Source organism: Lynx canadensis, chromosome A2, assembly GCF_007474595.2.
Source record: "Lynx canadensis isolate LIC74 chromosome A2, mLynCan4.pri.v2, whole genome shotgun sequence".
In the NCBI taxonomy this organism is placed as follows: domain Eukaryota; kingdom Metazoa; phylum Chordata; class Mammalia; order Carnivora; family Felidae; genus Lynx; species Lynx canadensis.
The window spans coordinates 150,288,464-150,309,385 of record NC_044304.2 but is presented as its reverse complement, the minus strand read 5'-3'; the positions used below and the strand labels follow the sequence as shown (position 1 = coordinate 150,309,385).

Here is a 20,922-nt window from a genome sequence, read left to right as displayed (position 1 = left end):
TCTTTACTGATGGACATTTTGGTTCTAACAGTCTCTTTATACTACATTACTTATAATATGCCTCGATTCATGTGTTTGAAGACCTGTGGGCTATACCTGGCAGTGGAAATGCTAAATCAAAGAACATGTGAATTTTACATATTGAAATATAAGGCACTATATACTGCCCTTAAAAATATATAGTAATCTCATATATATATTTGTGTGTGCAATTTGTTTGAAGATAACTTTTCTTGGGGTGCCTGGGTGGCTCAGTTGGTTAAGCATCCTGACTTCGGCTGGGGTCATGATCTCATGGTTTGTGAGTTTGAACCTCACATCGGGCTCTGTGCTGATAGCTCAGAGCTCGTGCTCTCTCTCAAAAGAGAAATAAAAAAATTTTTAAAAAGAATATAGTAATCTCATTTATATATTTGTACATGCAATTTGTTTGAAGATGAGTTTTCTTACTGACGTTACAAAGTTATTTCATTTTTTTCCTCTCTTAAATGCAAAAGGAGCCTGTTTAATTCTTGGAGGAATTAACCTAATGTCTGTGTATGGAATATCATTGGCTATCCCTGTAAACTTTGTCTGAGACTAGAAAATCTGTTGATATCTCCCAGAACTATATAGTATTTTATTAAAAGAAATTCTTTGGGTATTGATTATAAAAGATATTCCTTTTCCAAGATTAATTTATGTTCCACATTTCAATGATTAATAGAAGGTTCAAAATAGATAATGGGCCAGATTTGGCCTGTGGACCATAGTTTATTATTACAGAGACTGAACTCCTAACCATGCTAGTATATGTGTTTTTACTATTTAAGAAACCACCCCCAAACTTAGTGACACAAAACAATAATCATTTATTTATCTCAGCTACATGATTCTTCTGGTGGGTTAGGTTCACTCATTTATCTTGATAAGCTGCAGGTTTGGCTGGTGGCTAAACAATGTAGGCTAATCTTGGCTCATCTCTGCTTCATGCTCATCATACCCAGCAAGCTAGCTATGGATTGTTCCACGGTGGCTGGACAGGGTTTAAGAGAAAGCAGTATACAAAGACTTTTGAGACCAATAACAAAATGGGCAAAGAATTTTATCAGTTGACATAAAAAGCCAATGAATACACCTGTTGGTCAATTGCGGGTCTTCTCTGGAGAAATGCCTATGCAAGTCCTCAGCCTGTTTTTAAATCTGGTTACTTTTTTTTTTTTTTTTTTTGCTATTGAGCTGTAGAAATTCCTTATGTATTTTAGAGATTAACCCTTTATCATACATATGGTTTGCAAATATTTTCCTGTTCCATAGGTTGTTTTTTCAGTTTTGATTGTTCCCTTTGCCACACAGAGCTTTTTAGTTTGACGTAGTCCCACTTACCTATTTTTGCTTTTGCTGTCTGTACTTTGGCATGATATCCATGGTATCATTGACAATAGCAAGGTCTTTTTCCATATATTTTCTTCTAGGAGTTTTACAGTTTCAGGTCTAATGTTTAAGTCTTTAATCCATAATAAATTGTGAGGTTTTTTTTTTTTTTGCATACTGTAAGATGTTAAGGGTCAATTTCACTCTTTTTCATGTGGATATCCAATTTTCTCAACATTTGTTGAAGGGTTATCCTTTTCTCACTGTATATTCTTGGTACTCTTTTCAAAGATTCATTGACTGTATATGCATGGAATTATTTCTGGGCTCTCTGTTCTGTTTCAGTGGCCTCTAGGTCTCTCTTTATGCCAGTGCTGTCCTTTTTTGATTACTCTAGCTTTGTAATACATTTTGAAATCAAAAAGTGTGATGTCTCCAGCTTTGTTCTTCTTTCTGAAGACTGATTTGGCTATCTGGTCTTTTGTGATTCCATCTGACTTTTAGAGTTCTTCCCTTCCCCCTTCACTTCCGTTCCCTTTCCCATTCAGTTTTCTTCCTTCCTCCCTTCCTTTTATATTTTAGTTTTTTAAAGTAGGCTTCACACCTAGCACAGAGCCCAACATGGGGCTTGAACTCACAACCCTAAGATCAAGACCTGAGCTGAGATCAAGAGTCGGATGCTTAATCACCTGGGCCACCCAGGCACCCCTAGAGTTGTTTTCTATTTCTATGAAAATGCCATTGGGATTTTGATAGGGATTGCATTGTTAACTGATCTTCAGGGAAATGAAAAATCAAAGCCACAGTGAGGTATCATTTCACACCTATTATGATGGGTATAATAAAAAAAACAGTTCTGGCAAGGAAGTGGAGAAACTGGAATCCCTGTACACTGTTGGTGGGAATAAAAAATGCTGCAAACACTGTGTAGAACAGTATAGAAATTCCAAAGTTAAAAACAGAACTACCACATGATCCAGCAGTCCAACCACTGGGTATTTACCCAAAAGAATTGAAATTAGGATCTTGAAGAGACTTTAGCACTCTCATATTCATTGCAGTACTATTCACATTAGTGAAAATGTGTGAACAATCTGAATGTCCATTGATGGGCAAATGATACAAAGTGAATGTGCTACACACACATGCACACGCACACACACACACACACACACACAGAGAAACAGTATTCAGTCTTAAAAAATGAAATCCTTCAATATGCAACAACATGGATAAACCCTGACACATTATGCTAAATGAAGTCACAGAAGGACAAATACTACATGATTCCACTTACATAAAGTATCTAAAATTTCCGGAGTCCAACTCCGAAAGTGGAATGGTGGTTGCTGGGAGCCAGCAGGAGGGAAAAACGGGGAGCTACTAATCAACATATTTAAAGCTTCAATAATACTGGATGAGTAAGATTTATAACAACATTGTGCCTATAGTTAACAATACAGTATTGCACATTTAAAAATATGCTGAGAGTAGACCTCATGCTAAGTGCTCTTACCACAAAAAAATAAATATAAAAACTAAAATAGCCAATAAATATATGTAAAGATATTCCATGTCACTAATAAATAAAGAATATAAATTAAAACATAACATATATAAAGCAAACAACACCAGATTGTTGAAAATCAGGGAACTAAACGGCATTTATGGGTATATGGAAAAACACGCCTTCTTACGGTGTAATGAAGGATTAACTCAGAAGGCCTGGGTTGTCCAAACTCTGCACATACCAAAGAAAAGTTAGACCCTTGTAAAACTCCTAGAAGATAACCTCTCAGACTTTGGACTATCCTGTTTGATAAGAGTCTATCGTCTACTTGGGGCTTTGGGTCATACCAGATAATTTACACTAATGTGACTTATGGTAGAGGGACTTATACCATATGCTATCAGTTTTAACAGGAGAGGTTAGAGACTGAGTAACTAAGGCCAACCATATATATACTCCATGGAGACGTGACCAGCCCCTCATAGAAATCCTGGATACCAAAGCTTGGATGAGCTTTCCTGATTGGCAATACTTCATGTGTTATCTCACATGGCTGGGAGTATTAAACACTGTACAAAAGACACCATTAGAAGGGGACAACTGGAGCTTGTGCCTGATCTATCCTGGACTCTAGTCTATGTACCTTTTACCTTTACTGATTTTTTTAACCTTTGCTGATTTTAATCTGTATCATTTCAATGTAATAAACCATAACCATGAGTATGGCAGTTTTTTGAGTTCTAGGAGTCCTTCTTTTTTTTTTTAAAATTTTTTTTTTTTCCAACGTTTATCCATCTTTGGGACAGAGAGAGACAGAGCATGAACGGGGGAGGGGCAGAGAGAGAGGGAGACACAGAATCGGAAACAGGCTCCAGGCTCTGAGCCATCAGCCCAGAGCCTGACGCGGGGCTCGAACTCACGGACCGCGAGATCGTGACCTGGCTGAAGTCGGACGCCTAACCGACTGCGCCACCCAGGCGCCCCCTAGGAGTCCTTCTATAATCATTGAACCTGAGGGTAATCTTGAAGACCCCAACCATGCTCATACAAATTGTTACAGCTCCTCTTGGAGGGCAATTTGGCAGTATTATTTTAACCGGAAATCTAGGCATTTACTTCCAACACTACACACACACACACACACACACACACACACACACACACACAATAGGACACATATAAAAGAATGTTCATGTAGTTTTGTTTGTCAGAGCCAAAGACTAGAAACATCTAAAATTCATTAATAAGGTAGCAGTTACAGAAAATATTGTTTATCCAATTAAATCTAATAAACCAATTTATATAAAAAAAGATTGATATATGTGAGCTGATGTGGGAAGACTTTCAAGATATATAGTTGTGTAGGACAGAGTTCATTTATAGCTAAAGCAGAAAAGCTCTATTTTTATATCCGGGGAAGTATGGACATCTAGCTTTGACAGTTGGCCAATATAAGGACAGTTAAGATTTATAATGTGCTATTTAAAGTCTGAAACTCCCCTCGTACCCACCATGGGCAGTTTATCTACTGGTGGTTTTCATTTGGCAGAATCTGACAACCTGGCTTGACCATATGACCACAGGGGCATAAACACTCAGCTGGAACTTTTGACTTAGAAGTCATCTGAAGCCTGTGTGTGTGTGTGTGTGTGTGTGTGTACATATATACATACATATATATACATATATATATACACACACATATATACATACACATATATATGTAAATATATGTAAATACACACACACACACACACACACACACACACACAGAGGGAGAGGGAGATGGAGAGAGAGAGGGAGGATGGGAGGGAGGGAGGGAGAGAGAGTCAATCAGAGAGGGGGAGACAGACTTCTCCTTTACCCTTTCTCCATCAAATAATATAAAGAGAAAAGTTAGTTTATAAGAATGTGTAAGTAGCATCTAATTTAAGTAAGTGTAGACAATTATAGTAAGTATAGATGGTTTTTAATTTTACTCACCAGTGAATGTCTAATAATATCTCTACATGGCAATAATATTATTATAGCATTATAATATGCTATAATTAACACAAAGTGGAAAACAGTGGCAATGAGGAAGTGCTAATAGGAATGTTTCTATCATTTGTGTGTGAGAATTGGGGAGATAAGGCTGTAAGCCACTGAATGAAAACTAAATATGAGAATGCACACATACAGAAACATAAAAATATTCACTGAAATATGCACACTTCACGTCCATAAAACATACATTGAAGGAAAGAAGCAGAAAGTGGGAGAGGAGAGAAAAACGACAAAGGGGCACAAAGATAGAAAATAAGAAAGGGGGGCGCCTGGGTGGCGCAGTCGGTTAAGCGTCCGACTTCAGCCAGGTCACGATCTCGCGGTCCGTGAGTTCGAGCCCCGCGTCAGGCTCTGGGCTGATGGCTCAGAGCCTGGAGCCTGTTTCCGATTCTGTGTCTCCCTCTCTCTCTGCCCCTCCCCCGTTCATGCTCTGTCTCTCTCTGTCCCAAAAATAAATAAACGTTGAAAAAAAAATTAAAAAAAAAAAAAAGAAAATAAGAAAGGAGGGGCAATGGCGAAAGGGAGAAAGACAAAAGGTGAAGAGGATAAAGACACACAGGAGAAGGAAGATACTCAGTGTGGTGGTAGGGCAGGAGAGGAAGGAGAAAGAGGTAGGGAGAAAAAAAGAACAAGATTACACAGCCATCTGGCATACCCTCTGTCTGCAACCTCACTCTACGTAAGAGTTTGAATGTGACTAGAACCGTCATGCTATTTGGAATTGTTGAGAATTACAAAACTCTAGCACATGTTTTAAGTTCCTCTTTTAAGCACATGTGGCTTAAAACTGAAATGCAAGTGCAAATGCACACCAGAGTTTGAAGATTTCATATGAAAAAAAAAAGAATGCAAAATATTTTGGATATATTTGGCTTAAATAAAATATATATTAAAACAATTTTTTTAATGTTAATTTTGAAAGAGAGAAAGCACTCAAGAGGGGAGGGGCAAAGAGAGAGGGAGACACAGAATCTGAAGCAGCTCCAGGCTCTGAGCTGTCAACACAGAGCCGGATGTGGGGCTCGAACTCATGGACTCAGGTCATGACCTGAGCCGAAGTTGGACACTTAATCGACTGAGCCGAGGCGCCCCTAAATTAAATATATTTTTGAAATCAATTTCACTTATTTATTTTCCTTAAAAAAATATCTTTTATGTTTATTTTTGAGAGACAGAGACAGAGTGCGAGTGGAGAAGGCAGAGAGAGAGAAAGAGGGAACACAGAATCTGAAGCAGGCTCATGCTCCAAGCTGTCAGCACAGAGCCCGATGTAGGGCTCGAACCCATGAGACATGAGATCATGACCTGAGCTGAAGTCGGACACTCAACCGAGCCACCCAGGGGCCCCTTTTTCCTTTTTTAAAATGTGGCCACTAGAAAATTTTAAATGATACATACAGCTTATGTTATATTCCTGTTGGAACGCACTGTTCTAACACCATGAGTCTCCTCATGAAGTTTGGCAAAGTAAGTATGCTAATATTTGAATTCCAAAAACATCTAGGAACATACCAATATGCTGGACTTTTTCATCAATGACCTCACAGTGGTACGGCCACCGTGTTGGACTCAGTGGACCAGAAGAAGAAACACCATACAAATCTCGTGGTTCACGAAGACGTGGCACCCATCTCCCTAGTTGATATTCCAACAGTATCTGGGTAGTCCGGGGGAAAAATGGGTCACCAACAGAGTTAGCTGAAAAAAGATTCAACACAATCATGAGTGATAAGAAGCAAAGCCCCAATTTCTATAATTTTTTAATACATTCCTTTTTCCCTCCCAGTACCATTAATTTATAAATATTTGTGGATATTATAATTCATGGCACTTAGAAAATAAAATTACTGGGGCACCTGGGTGGCTCAGTCGGTTAAGCTTCCAACGCATGATTTTGGCTCAGGTCATGATCTCATGGTTATGAGATGGAGACCTGAGTCGGCCTATGCTTAAGATTCTATCCCTCTCCCTCTGCCCATCCCTTGCTCCCTCTCTCTCTAAAAAATAAAAAATAAATAAATAAAAATTACTATTGAAATTTTGTAACAATTGAGCTTTACAATAGCTAAAAAGTAGTTTTTGACCTCAGATACTATTATTTTATGCTAAATTCCGTGCTACTCCAAAAACATTTATTTCTCGCAGTTATTCTAGCAAACTGTTTACTGCTGAGTCTTCTTAAACTTAATCACACTGAGGCAACGATTTGTCCACGATCATAATTCCTCACCGCCTACTGGAAGAATATTCTCAAGGGTTGCTAGTGAACTCTGTCACAAATTTTTCTCAGTGCTCATTCTAGGGTCCCTGTGTGACACAACCCCAAGCACATAATTCACAAAGAATACAACACAAGTAGGCAGCGCAGAGGCCCTGTCTCTTTCAATGGGATAACTGTGGGGCATCAATTTGATGTGGATAATCACCCCTCATGTACCTTGTCTTTTATGATGCTATACTTTCCTGTTTTCTCCCTTTCACATATTTCGTTTTCCATTTGTCTGACTCCTCTTGCTCTCCTATCTCTAAAATGTGGCTTTTTACCTAGATTTAGTTTTGGGCTATTTTTGTACGATAACAGATATATCAAGCTGGACTAGATGTCAGACCAACTGAGTTCTATTCCACCACTTTGTTTCTATATGATTTTTCTTGGCTAATGCAGCCTCTCGGAACATAAATTTTACTATATGTAAATAAGGAATAATAATATTCCCTGCTACTTCTCAGGATTGTTATTTAGATCCATTTTTTCAACAGTTATTAAGCATCTAGTTTTTCATGATGTGAAGAGACCACATTTTGTCTAATTTACAGTATGACTCAAAAATGGCAAGGTAGCTATGAATTAGGAAATAAAACTAGATCAATATCTCATACTGCTCATGAGTGTAAATTATAGAGAAATTAAATACAAAATTCAAAGTATTTAGAGAAAACTTATATGATTATAATAATGACCTTGGGGTAGGGAAGGCCTCTGTAGCTTAAACAGATTTAAAATAAAGAGCCACAAATGAATAATGATAAACTTAACATCAAAATAATTCTAAGTCATGGAAGCAACATTAACAAAGGATTACTATAACAGGGAATTCATTATAAGAGGAAACATAAATAGACAAGCATATGGAATAATTCTCAATTTCTTCAGCAATAAAGACCACACTGGTTAGAACAGTGAGTTACCTCCTTTTTTCCCAACAGATTGGCAAAATTTTAAAAAGCAAAAAAGGGTGGCAAGATGCCCATAAACTAGTACTACAAATATTTTATGAGTATGGGCATAGATATATGTGTGTAAGTGCAAAGAAAAAGGTCTAGAGGGATACATACCAAACTGAGAATAGTAGGTATCTCGAAAGACTTTTACGATAGAAAGAGAGAGAGAGAGAGAAGAAAAAAGAATTAAGGCCTTATCTTCAATTTCAGATCATCTGTGATAGATATGTGGATATTTAGAAGAAATATTTTATTTTAAAACTCTAAATGTATACATTTTTTTTTTTTTAAATTTTTTTTTTTTCAACGTTTATTTATTTTTGGGACAGAGAGAGACAGAGCATGAACGGGGGAGGGGCAGAGAGAGAGGGAGACATAGAATCGGAAACAGGCTCCAGGCTCTGAGCCATCAGCCCAGAGCCCGACGCGGGGCTCGAACTCACGGACCGCGAGATCGTGACCTGGCTGAAGTCGGACGCTTAACCGACTGCGCCACCCAGGCGCCCCTAAATGTATACATTTTTTAAAAATCAAGTATACACAAAGATTCCACATATATGCACTTTTGCAAGTGAATGGCTTTATTAAAAAAACTCTGTACAAGCAAACTTCATTTAAAAAAAAAGATGTATTATAGGGGCGCCTGGGTGGCTCAGTCAGTTAAGCGTCTGACTTCGGCTCAGGTCATGATCTCACGGTTGGTGGGTTCGAGCCCCACATCAGGCTCTGTGCTGACAGCTCAGAACCTGGAGCCTGTTTCAGATTCTGTGTCTCCCTCTCTCTCTGCCCCTCCCCCCACTCGCGCTCTGCTCTGTCTCCGTGTCTCAAAAATAAATAAACATTGGGGCGCCTGGGTGGCGCAGTCGGTTAAGTGTCCGACTTCAGCCAGGTCACGATCTCGCGGTCCGTGAGTTCGAGCCCCGCGTCGGGCTCTGGGCTGATGGCTCGGAGCCTGGAGCCTGTTTCCGATTCTGTGTCTCCCTCTCTCTCTGCCCCTCCCCCGTTCATGCTCTGTCTCTCTCTGTCCCAAAAATAAATAAACGTTGAAAAAAAAAATTTAAAAGATAAAAAAAATAAACATTAAAAAAAATAAAAATGTACTTTAAAAACACTGTGTACTGTAACTCGAGTCATACTGTAAATTTAAGAGCTAATTATTTAAAGAAATGCCTATGTAAATCTTTATGTTAAGCGTAGTCCTTCATAAAGTAATGACCACTTTTATTCAGTTTCATTCAATATCGGGTTTACCTAAAACCTTCACAGTTTGAGCTCCAAAAGATTCTTATAAGAGTGGATACATTTTCTATCCTTATCCAGTATCAGAATACATTCCTATATTATTCAATCTTTTTTTCTAGTTTCTTCATTTTCTTATTTTTCATGGACCTTGAGTGAATTTTTCATTTGCTATTTATTCACTCAAGGTTTTATCATAAAGGGAAGGAAGAAAATATGGATAAGTTCAAACCTGTTAAAAGTGCACACTGATGGATATCTTCGCTTACAAATTTCATGAAGTTATCCTCATCCTAAAACAAAAAGAGTTTTAAAATATTCTTTTAAAATATTTTTTTAAAAACCAACAGCTTCCAAATCCAGAAAATTTTTACATCTATTTTAGTAGTGAGAATTGAGTGCCTCTTTTTAATCTTTAATAAATGAAAAAAATTAAAGGATTATTAGGGACTACCAGTCTCAAAGTGCCAAACACTTCAAATATCCTCAAACCTTCCAGCCTTTATCTTTCATCCTCCTTCTTTCATTGGGTAAGGTCAGATTAATGATTGCAGGGAGGGAATAAAGTTTAAAGATTCTTGGTAAACTTGGCAACCCAATTTAAACTACGAATAAAATTAAAAGAAAAGAAGCACAAAAAGCCATAGACTGAGAGGGTTAATAGGGAGCTTATTTTGGGACCTTAACTTAGATACATGGTAATTTATATTTTACTAAAATGTGAAGGATATCTCTCAGAAATATGTACTAGAACCAGGCAAACTCTTTTGAAATACTGTGCTTTGTTTTTCCCTTTTTCTTCTTCCGTGTCCCTTTGTTACATCAGAGCCACATTAAACCTATTATGGTGACAAACAGTAGATTTAGAACATAGAAGGCTGCAGTATTATGATACATATTATGATGTAACACAGACGTAAGTGAAGAAGAATTATAAAAATAAAACCTTAGTAATGATTTTATACACACTTTTAAGTAAAACTGAGAAGAATCTTAGCCAAAATATTTTCTAAACAACAATACCAATCCAGGCTCTCTTTCTAGACAGGGCATACTGCACACAGCAACATCTTGGCTTTCAAATTATTTTCGAACTTCAGTGACAAGTGATTTAAACATCGAATTGATTTTCACATCCAACTGATTTTGTAATATTTTTACCGGGAAATTTATATTTTATAACATACGGTTTATCTGAAATTAAGTGGAATGAAGTTGAGAAAAACATACTGATTCATCTTCATCACTGATCGTTCTGTCTGAATATTCTTCCTTTTCTGAATCTTCTGACATTTCTGGCAATATCTGGCTTGAAATTTCTTTTATCATGTAGGTAGGCTGTAAAACAATTTCTAGGGAACTTATTTGACAGTTTTCTGTTTAAGCTGAAGGTGTTTATTACATTAAATGAGTACCCCAACCTTTTATTCAATTGTATTTAATTAATAGTGACAACAGGCTTCTCTAAAAGCTATATTAGGACACAGCTAATTAGACATTCAATTTCAAAAAACTGAAGACATTTTCCATTTCCATGAAAAAGAGGCAAAAATCACAAGCAAAGGCTAATCAAGTAAATAATGTATTGGAAAAAGAAATTTCCAGGCTACACAGCCAAATCATTCACATCCTGTATTCCCAATACCGCACAGCATAGTAAGTTCGGAATGATCCTGAGGCATTTAAAAAGATCATGGATCAAAAATAAATAAATAAATAAAGTAAAAATACAAAAATACAAAGATCATGGGTCAAAGTAAAATTATAGTCACTCAGGCAATGATATCTAACAGCATAGCTTAAAAAAAATCTTTTTTTTCTGCTTTAGTTTTCAATTGACCAAAAGTTCAAATGACTACAACAGACTTTTCTCCTTAGATTTTGGTTACTATTCTGTAAGATACGGTCTCTGTTCTAATATTCAATTATTCTTACTTAAATCTCAATAGCTATCCGAAGGTTGTATTGGCGGTGACTACTTCCATGCAAACATCCTCCCAAGTGGTTAAGACAACGGAATACCAAATTCCTTGCCAGACTCTATTCTTTTTGAGACTAAAGGAATTTACCAATTTCGAATCTATTGGTTTATGCTCCTCTCTCTACAGAGAGCAAATAACTCATGCAATAGAGATGACACCTCCAGTATTAAGAGACTGAAGTTTCAGCCTGGGGGGATCGTCACAATTCCAAATTTGGAAAACGTGGCATAAATCCTGGCTCTATTTCCTAACATGAACATAGGAGGCACACCAACGTGCTGACCTGAGTAGTGAAACCTGAACTTCAGGAAAGCCACACACACACACAGATTATCTAATGGGAGCTTCCTGTGTGTCTTCCACGGCTGAAGCAGACGAGGCAAAAGCAGGCGTTTCCATGCCCAGCCACGCAGGGCGGGTCTGCGGACAGGTACGGTGACTTTCTCAGTGGGAAGGACTTTTAAGCCCCAAGTTGTGTCTGCAAGGGGTGCCTCCCACGCTCACTTCTGGACCAGGCAGTGTGGGGAGGAGCTCATTTTCTGGGACGCGCGGTCTTTCCACGCGCGCTCACTTCCCGCAGGGGGCGGCCCGTCTGCGAAGTCTCTTCCTTCTGGGCCGCCTCGGCCGGGCCCTCGCCCCCGCCCCGAGTCCTCCGCCCAGGCCAGTCGTCCCGTCCCTGCGGGGCACAGCCGTTCCGCCGGAGACACCTAGGGTCCAGCGTCTGGAAGGAACGCGGGGGCAGTTCAACAGCTCCAGCCACGCCCTTCACCGAGAGGCGAGGCCCTCCGTTTCCTGAGCAACGGGACCGCCCTCGCGAGACTTCCGAGCGCCCTCGGGAATCACCTAGCGACCAGCGCCGAGAAGAGCCCACGCGGGATTTCGGCCAGAGGAAGGGGAGAGCCCAGAGGATGACGGGAACTAGGGGCCGAGGAGAGGGGGGGCGGAGAGAGTCCCCAAGTGCGCTAGCGTGGAGCGCCCTACCTGGGAGGGGGGGGGTGGGACTTAGGAGAGGAGAGGAGCCGGTAGCGATTTGTCCCTTCGCTTCTCCGCGTCGATTGTCCTTTAGCCAAGGAGGCAGTAGAACGTACTGGTTAAGACTTGAGCCTTGTTAGTCTTTATTTGCACCCACACAGAACTGCATTCTGCGCGATTGTGTGACTAGTAATCTTTATTCAGGAAACGAGACTTCTCTCTAAATACTTGGTAGAGGAGTGATAGATCTACTAGGGTGAACTCTAAATTCTTCCCAGCTCAGAGATTCTTTAAGTATCATAATTTTTAGCAAACACATCGAGCATTTCGGACCTTCTGAGGCGCTACGCATATCACTTTACGTGCATGGTCTTTTCTAATTAAATGGGGTCTTTCCATAACAGACTTAGACACCCTGGTCCATAAGAGACTTGTAGACGTTATTCCTGAAATCACCTTGATTTCCCCCTGGTCTAAACCGTTGTCCCAGTGTAGCTGAAAAAAAGTCTTAAGATGTTTGGAAACATTTTTACTCTTTTTAAATTCTTTTGGCTGGTATATTAATACGAGAAAAATAAGTTTAATTTCTTCCACATGGGCACCTTACATTGGCATGAGAGGCTCCAAGATGGGCACCTGAGGCTCATATGCCATCCTGAACTAAGGAGAGAGTGGAGTCTGGGGCGTCAAAGGGCAGGAAGACAATTCATAGGAAGATGGGAAGAGCAAATGTTTGGTAAACAAATGTTTACCTGCCTTTGCCACGCAGAGACAATGGGACACAGAGAGGAATTGAACATGCCCTGCCAAGCTCCCTCCAACTTACTACCCCTAGCGCATACTTTCTGCACTTATCTCTGGTGATGGCTGTTTTCCTGGACCGGGCACTCTATAAAAAGCTGCTCCTGGGGCGCCTGGGTGGCGCAGTCGGTTAAGCGTCCGACTTCAGCCAGGTCACGATCTCGCGGTCCGTGAGTTCGAGCCCCGCGTCAGGCTCCCCGCGTCAGGCTCTGGGCTGATGGCTCGGAGCCTGGAGCCTGTTTCCGATTCTGTGCCTCCCTCTCTCTCTGCCCCTCCCCTGTTCATGCTCTGTCTCTCTCTGTCCCAAAAATAAAAAATTTAAAAAAAAAAAAACGTTGGAAAAAAAAAAAAAGCTGCTCCTGAGCCTTTGGGCCTACACTGTCTTCAGCTCAAAATAATCTGCAGGCCAAGTGGCATGCAGGTGGTGATGCTTGCCCTGAACCCCATCAGGTGCCTTGTTGCACCTTGTTTTACGCCGTACGTATGTAACTAAAGGTGACCTGCGCAAAGAATATTTAAATACGGACTCTTTTTCTGTTGGACTTTAGAGTCATGGTTGCAAGCCATTGAATGTCAGATAAACAAGGTGAAGAAGCCCCAAGAAATGGTCTAACCAGGGGACACAGGAAATTAAAGGCAGAGCAGCGACTTTAAGTCTCATGATTTTTAGTCCAAATATTTACATGATCATATTTCAAGTAATCCTATAGATGAACATTATTTTAGCGCATAAATAAATGTTGAGGGATTTAAAAAACTTTGAAAACCATAATCATTTATTCTCTCATTCATTCAACTAATTTTTATTGAAATCCCCCTACTAGTCAGAGATTGTTGCTGTGTAAGGCTGTTGCAGGAAACCAAACAGACATTCCTCATGGAGGTTATGGGAGAAGACAGGCAAACCAATTAAAAACACTCCCTCAGGTGATGATAACTGCTATGGAGAGAAATAAAGCAGGGAAAAATAAAGAGCATTGGAAGTACTCTGGGTGGGTGGGCCTTGGTAGGGGTAGCGCTCTTGCTCGCTCGCTCTCTCTCTCTCTCTCTCTCTCATAAACTCCACACTCAACATGGGGCTCAAACTCAGGACCATGAGATCAAGAGTCACATGCTCTGAGCCAGCCAGGTGTCCTAGGGTAGCTCTTTCGATAGGGTGTCCAGGAAGCTTCTGTAACCAGGAGTCATTTGAGCAGAGACCAAAAGCAGAGGGATGAGCCGTACTGATGTCCAGAGAAGACCTTGCCAGGTAGGGAAAGTGGCAAGGACAAAGGCTCTGAGACAAGACAGGGTTAAGAATTACACTAGGCAGTCCTGTTGAGGTGAAACCTAGCTGGAGCCAGTATCATTATCATGAAAGAGGTTTCATTAGGGTTTCTTAAGTAAATTTTAAATGGTTTTAACTACCTGCTTCTTTTTAACTTTTTTTTTTTTTTTTTTTTTTTTTCTTTATTTCAGATGGTAGTATACAGTGAAATTCCTTAAGTAGAATGAAAGTAAGGCCTGGAGTGAGCTTCTACTAAGGACGTTCTGTCGGTCTGAAATTTTGTTCCCGTTTCCTATAATCTTATCTTGAGAAGCTCACAGGACGGACTCCTTATATAGACAACTTTGGCTTCTTGGCAAGGCAACTTTACTCCTGCACCAACTTCCCCTCCTCCTGTTTTCTGGTGAGTTTATCTACTCTAAGCCTGCAGTATAAAAGGCACTATAACAAGAGCAAGAAAAGAGGAAAAGAAAAACTAAAACAATAAAGAGCACAATTACTAGTGTGGGAATCAGGAGGAAAATTCTCTTTAGCAACATGCCCAAATGTAAGTTGTGTTAGGACTGTAACTTATTTTGTGTAAGTTTATCACTTTGAATTTGTTGAGCAGAGACTTAAATGCAGTGACTAGGGCAATCAGGAGTTATTTGTGACATCACAGAAGTTATCGGTTATATGGCTATAAAGGTCTTGTCACAGTTTGGCTGAGGAAGCCATACTAAGTCCTGAGAGCCCTGGGGTGCTCAAGTACCCATCTTGGCTTTCCTCAGATGATCTGGGTTTAGAATGTCCTGCTATAGGGCCAGACTTCTCAAACTGTTTCCAAGCTCAAACCTTGAGATCCGTCCCAGGCAATTAACTAACCAAGACTCAGCTCAAGTGTCATCCCCATAGTGAAGTCCTTCCTAATCTCTCTATCATTGGTTCAGTTAGTTTGTATTATTAGTTTGTATAATGTGTCTAAATCTGGAGACTATAGTGAAGCATTATTCTCCTAAACACTTGGAAATGAGGCTAGTAAGTAAGAATGCCCCCTGCCTGCTCAACAAATCATGGATAGGATGAATCACCTCAAAAGAGAAGGAATGGTTCCCATGCTGAGTGTGAAGTCTCAGGACAAAAACCATGAAATGGTTCCCCACCCCCACCCCCACCGATAACTGCCTCTGAACTGTGCAGTGGAGAAATCCCGTTTTCCACGGAGGATGTGTTGCCACAGTCCAAAACTTGCTAGCCACTTTCAGCTACTAAAAGTTTCATTTTTCTATTTAAGATTTTTATTCTGACATTTAGTGTTAAGCACGTTTTAAATGTCAGTTTCAAACTGGAATCAAATCTTCCTCCTTCTCCCCCCTCCCCCCGCAAGCCCTGGCAGCCTAGATCTATCCCTACCTCTGATGTCTTGGGAAGTGGGAATGAGTTGGTGTTTTCCTATTTACATTCATCCTGGCTTCCTTCCACGTGCCAGGTCCTTGTGTTAGGATGAGCAGGGGCTGGGGAGGGAGAGGGCAAATGTCTCTAACTGGGCCCAATTGCAGTCTACACAGTTGGTCTCAAGTGCTGTTCTTGCTCTTTGTGGGCCCCATGAGGTTGGTGACTCTGACGTGCCCCCTAACGAGAGGCTTTCTTCAAGGCACACTCCAAGGCAGTAACAATCTCTTGTGAGAGACGGTGGGGAATAGAGATTAGGCGCGTGGGCTCAGGAGCCAACTGCCTGGGGTCAAATATTCTGCCACTTAATAGCTGTATGATCTTGAGAAAATTCTTTACCTTCTCTGTGCCTCAATTTATTTTCATGTAGGGTGAGGATAATAAAGTACAGAAGGTCCCCTACCTACGATGGTTCAACTTATGATTTTTCAATTTTACAATGGTATGAAAGCAATATGATTTCAGGAGAAACCATACCTGGAATTTTGAATTTGAATCTTTTCCTGGGTTAGCCATATGCAGGATGGTCCTCTCTCATGATGCTGGGCAGTGGCAGGGAGCCACAGCTCTCAGTCAGCCACAAAGTCATGAGGATCAACAATCAATATACTTACAACCATTCTGTCCCCATTCAACCATCCTGTTTTTCACTTTCAGTACAATAGTCAGTAAATCACAAGAGATATCCAATGCTTTGTTATCAAATAGGCTTTGTGTTACATAATTTGCCCAGCTGTTGGCTGATATAAATGTAGACTTATACATGTTTAAGGTAGGCTAGTCTAAGCAATGATGTTTGACGGGTTAGGTGTGTTAAATGCATTTTCAACCTAGGATATTTTCAACTTATGGTGGGTTTGTTGGGATGTAACCCTATCATAAGTCAAGAGAGATCTGTAGCGCCTATCCTGTAGGGTTGTTGTGAGGCTTAGATGAGTGAATAACATGTAAAGTGCTTAGAAAGTACCTGGAACATGGTAAGGACCCAATAAATGTTAGCTGTCATTATCATTTGACCAATGGACCTCCAGTTGGTGACAATGATACCATATCACTCTGATACTTGGGCATCTACTTGCCTTGTTGTGATGATCCCTACATGATGAAAGAGTGTCACCACTGACCCAGTGTCATCTTCACAAGCAGCTCTAGGACTGGTGGGCACATATGGGACCTATCCATCTTCTGTACACTGGCACAGTGCTGTCCTATCTAGCTGGTTCTTTTCAATTCCCTGTTCTGTGAGCTCAGGTAGCATAGAGACAAATTAGCCAACTCCTGGCTAGGCAGCCATCCAACAGGAAGCAAAATGCCAGCCTCCCCTTCAGTCAGACACGTCTAGTCTTTAGTGATTCTCCTGGAAGCCCCCTCCCTTGGAAATAGCACCTCAGCTCACAGAAAAATAATGCTGGTCACAGGAGCCTAGGGTTCCCATAAAGGCAATTTCTCATTGCAAACGAGTGCACTGCCATTCTGACTTTATATAGTATACTGGGTTTCTGAGCTTGGCTAATTTACTGGTACAGCCATAAAAGAAGAGAAATAGATTCCTTCTCTGGATGCTGACCAAATCGTTTTTTCAGGCTGTAAAGCTTAATAGCAGAGCTTGAACTGAAGCATGTTAATGTCACCCAGTTAGCCTTCTTAGGAGCAGCTGGCCACCTTTGTCCCAGAAGTACCCTTTTGAGTTTCTTTTAGACAACCCTGTCCTCTGGGCCTCTGTCTTAACCTACCCCTGTCATAACGTCAACACATTATTGCATTTTACCTATTCATTTCTGTTTCCTACTACTTAATATCAAAGCCCCTTAAGGGCAGGGGCTAGGCCTTTAGTTATCTTTGTATGTCTAGTGCCTAATGTTGACTAACATTTGTAGGTCTTCAATGAATATGTATAAAAATTTTGCTGAGTGTTTAGCATGTGAAAGGTGTAGTGCTAAGAACTAAGGGTGCTGTAAGATCTGGTGATTGTCAATGAGGAAAATACGCTCTGGTTGAGCCAGCAGGATCCATCTTGAGTTGAGGATTCTTCTGCTGTATGACTATAACACTTGGTATAAATCTCTGCTTAGGACTCACCAAACAGTAATGTCAACATGTAGCTTTCTCTAATAGTTTCTGAGCCTTTAGAAGGGAAGGTCTGAGCTTCCCCTTTGCATTCTGATTGTCTAGTCCAGTGCCTAATGTTCACAAGGCAGGCGCTCTACAGGGGGTATTAAATAGCTAACCAGAATAAAGGTTCAGATAACAGTGGGTGTGCTGAGGTCATAGGGTAAGTTTTTCAGATGAAGTGGACTCAAGCTTGGTTTCAGTGAACTTACAAAGGGAAAGAAATAAGGCTGATATGTTAGATAAGGAACAATATGAGAACACAGATCAGAATGTACAGAGCATCTTCTGGAGAGATTTGGGTAAAAATATTCAGCAAGTAATTGGAAAACACAGGCCTGATGGGCATGAGGGATGTCAGTTTCCAAGATGTATTCTTGGGAAAATTGGAATCAGTCTGGCAAAGAGGGTTGGTTTTCAGTGCGATCCTTGGGACCTGAGCAGCATTAGCATCATGTGAGAATTTGTCAGAAATGCCAATCCTCACACCTGAATCAGAAACTCTGAGGTGGTGCAATCTGTGCTCTAACAAGCCATCCAGAGGACCCTGATGCACCCTGAAGTTTGAGAAAAACTAGCATAGGGGGTTAAGAGTGTGGACTCTGGAACCAGAATACTTAGCCATATGGCCGTGGGTAAGTTATTAATCTCTCTGGGTCTCAGTTTCCTTATAGAATGGAGATAATAAATGGCACCTATGTTCTAAGGTTGATGTAAGGATTGACAGTTCATACATAAAGTGTTATATCATAGCAAGTGATCTGATTCTGTTGTTTTTAGTGAGAATCTTTGGAGCACACATTCCCACACAGAGCCTAGGGTGAGAGACCTTGCTACTTGAAATGTGTTCCCCAATGCAGCAGCCAAGCCACTGCAGCATCACCTGGGAACCTATTAGAAATGCAGAATCTCAGGCCCTCCCCACTCCTATTGTATCAGAATCTGCATTTTACAAATAGGTATTTGAATAGCAAAGCAGTATTCTACAACTCAGCTCTAGACCTACTAAATAAGAATCTCCTGGGACTGGAAACTACATATTTCCATGATTTCTACCATTGATTCTGATGTTTACCAAGGATTTAGAAACCCCAGTGCACTTAGGACAGCTGATTTCCATCATTTGAAAAAACTCAAAGCACCTGTGATGCTACACTTGACAGGCACCAGATGTACAAAAGACAGTATTTGTTCTAAGAAAAGTAGGTTTGTGTGGAAGAATGCTAGGTAAGGCTAAAAACTAGCTAAGAAATTAATGTTGTGTTCTGTATGACTATAGTTCTTTCACATAATTTTTATCTTAGTACATTCCATATGAGTTTATTGAATGAATCTTCTTTATCCAGCCAGAATTGACCAGTTGGGCCTTCTACAACATATTTTAATGAGACAGTTTTGGGTAATCATATTTCAACGTAGCAAAAGCCAACATCACTAAAAGCATGTCTTGGTAAAACTCTGCTATTAAATCCGCATTGAGTTAAGCAAGAGGCCAGCCATCTTCATGGAGCTGAAACGCAGGGCTGAGATGACAAAGTAATTATAAATCTGGAAACAAAAATGTTATTAAACAAATAAACCTCTCAGAAGTCTAAAAACTCTAAAACTTGTCAAGTCTAAAACTTGACAGCAGTACATCCAGAAGAGAGTTTATAAACTAGGTTGCTCATGAAATCACCATATCACTTATCAAACACCATTATGTGTGGTGCACTGGGTATATTTTTGGGGGTACCAAAGAATATAAGGCAAATACTTTTCTTTTATTACCCCACGCTGAAATATTTTCTCCCCTCTCTAAACAGTGACAATCATGTACTACACAATTCTTTGACAGTTATGTCCTAGAACCTTGTGATATTTTCTCTTAAATTCTTGAGTTGTTACTCAATATTTTGTAACTTTTAATATCTATCACCTATCATTTATCTCCCCACTAGAATAATACAGTTGTTCCCCAAAAGTAGGAAGGTGGCAATGTGTAAGGACCAGATTATTTCAAGCTCACCCTTACTTTCAGGAGGCAGCTCTCTGTAGACCCATAAGTGGGAAGTAGTTTCACAAGTCCTCATCTTTGACAGAATATTCTTTTTTTCTTTTGGCCCCACTGGATTGCCAAAAGTCTACCTCAGCCTTTTAGCTGCCTCTTGTAGATCACTGTATGCTCTGAAGCAGAAGTAGCCCTGGCATAAAGGCAAGAGAGAAAAAGTGCATCGAACAGGCAGCACATAACTAAGATACTATTTGAATGAGAAAATATCACATTAAATATAAAAGGACTAAATATTTCAGGTAAAACTCAAAGATAATCAGACTAGACTAAAGCCTGAACCCAAACCATATGATTTTTAAAGACATACATCTAAAACTAAAGGCTACACAAAGGCTGAAAGTAAAGGGGTGGGAAAAGTTACATCATGCAAGTGTTAACCAAAAGAAAGCCACTGTAGCAATATTAATAGAAAACATAAACTTTAAGGCAAAAATCTTCACTACGCAAACAGAGTGTTACTTCATAATGTTAAAATATTCAATTAACCAGAAAGACACAACGATTCTAGATTTGCACATGCACCTAAAACATTATCTTAAAATATGGAAAGCAAAATTAACAAAATTACAAGGAAAAAATAGACAAATCCACAATCAAATGGGGAGATTTTCACATGCCTTTCTCAATAGTAGATATGGAACAAAAAAAAATCAGTAAGGATATAGAATGTTGGACAACATGATTAATAAGCTTGACACAAATAGAGCACTTAAGTCAAGACCTTGTTAGGTCATTTCCTTGGTCCTATGGAAGAACACGTATTTAGGGTCATGAGATTTTTAAAAATCCACTCTTCTATTTGGAGCACACGTGGAAGCAAGGGTATGAAAAAACCCTATAATACAGATCCGTTTCTACAACAGACTCTTTAAATTTATAATCTGAATATGCACGTTGTAAAATTAAATTCCGTCCATTCCTAATCCTATTAGTTTGG

The 20,922-nt window shown here is 39.9% G+C and overlaps 1 protein-coding gene across 1 annotated transcript in view; it reads right to left on the bottom strand.

Moving 5' to 3' along the window:
- AGBL3 (ATP/GTP binding protein like 3) overlaps positions 1-11,695 on the bottom strand; it is a 71,431-nt gene extending 59,736 nt beyond the window's left edge. The window contains exons 1-4 of the mRNA XM_030308499.1: positions 11,636-11,695; positions 10,601-10,708; positions 9,603-9,663; positions 6,422-6,607 (exon numbers count right to left, since the gene is read on the bottom strand). Of these exons, the coding sequence (XP_030164359.1) occupies positions 6,422-6,607; positions 9,603-9,663; positions 10,601-10,699 (346 nt within the window). The 5' untranslated portion in view covers positions 10,700-10,708; positions 11,636-11,695. The remainder of the gene's footprint in view (positions 1-6,421; positions 6,608-9,602; positions 9,664-10,600; positions 10,709-11,635) is intronic.
- Positions 11,696-20,922: the final 9,227 nt, after the last annotated feature.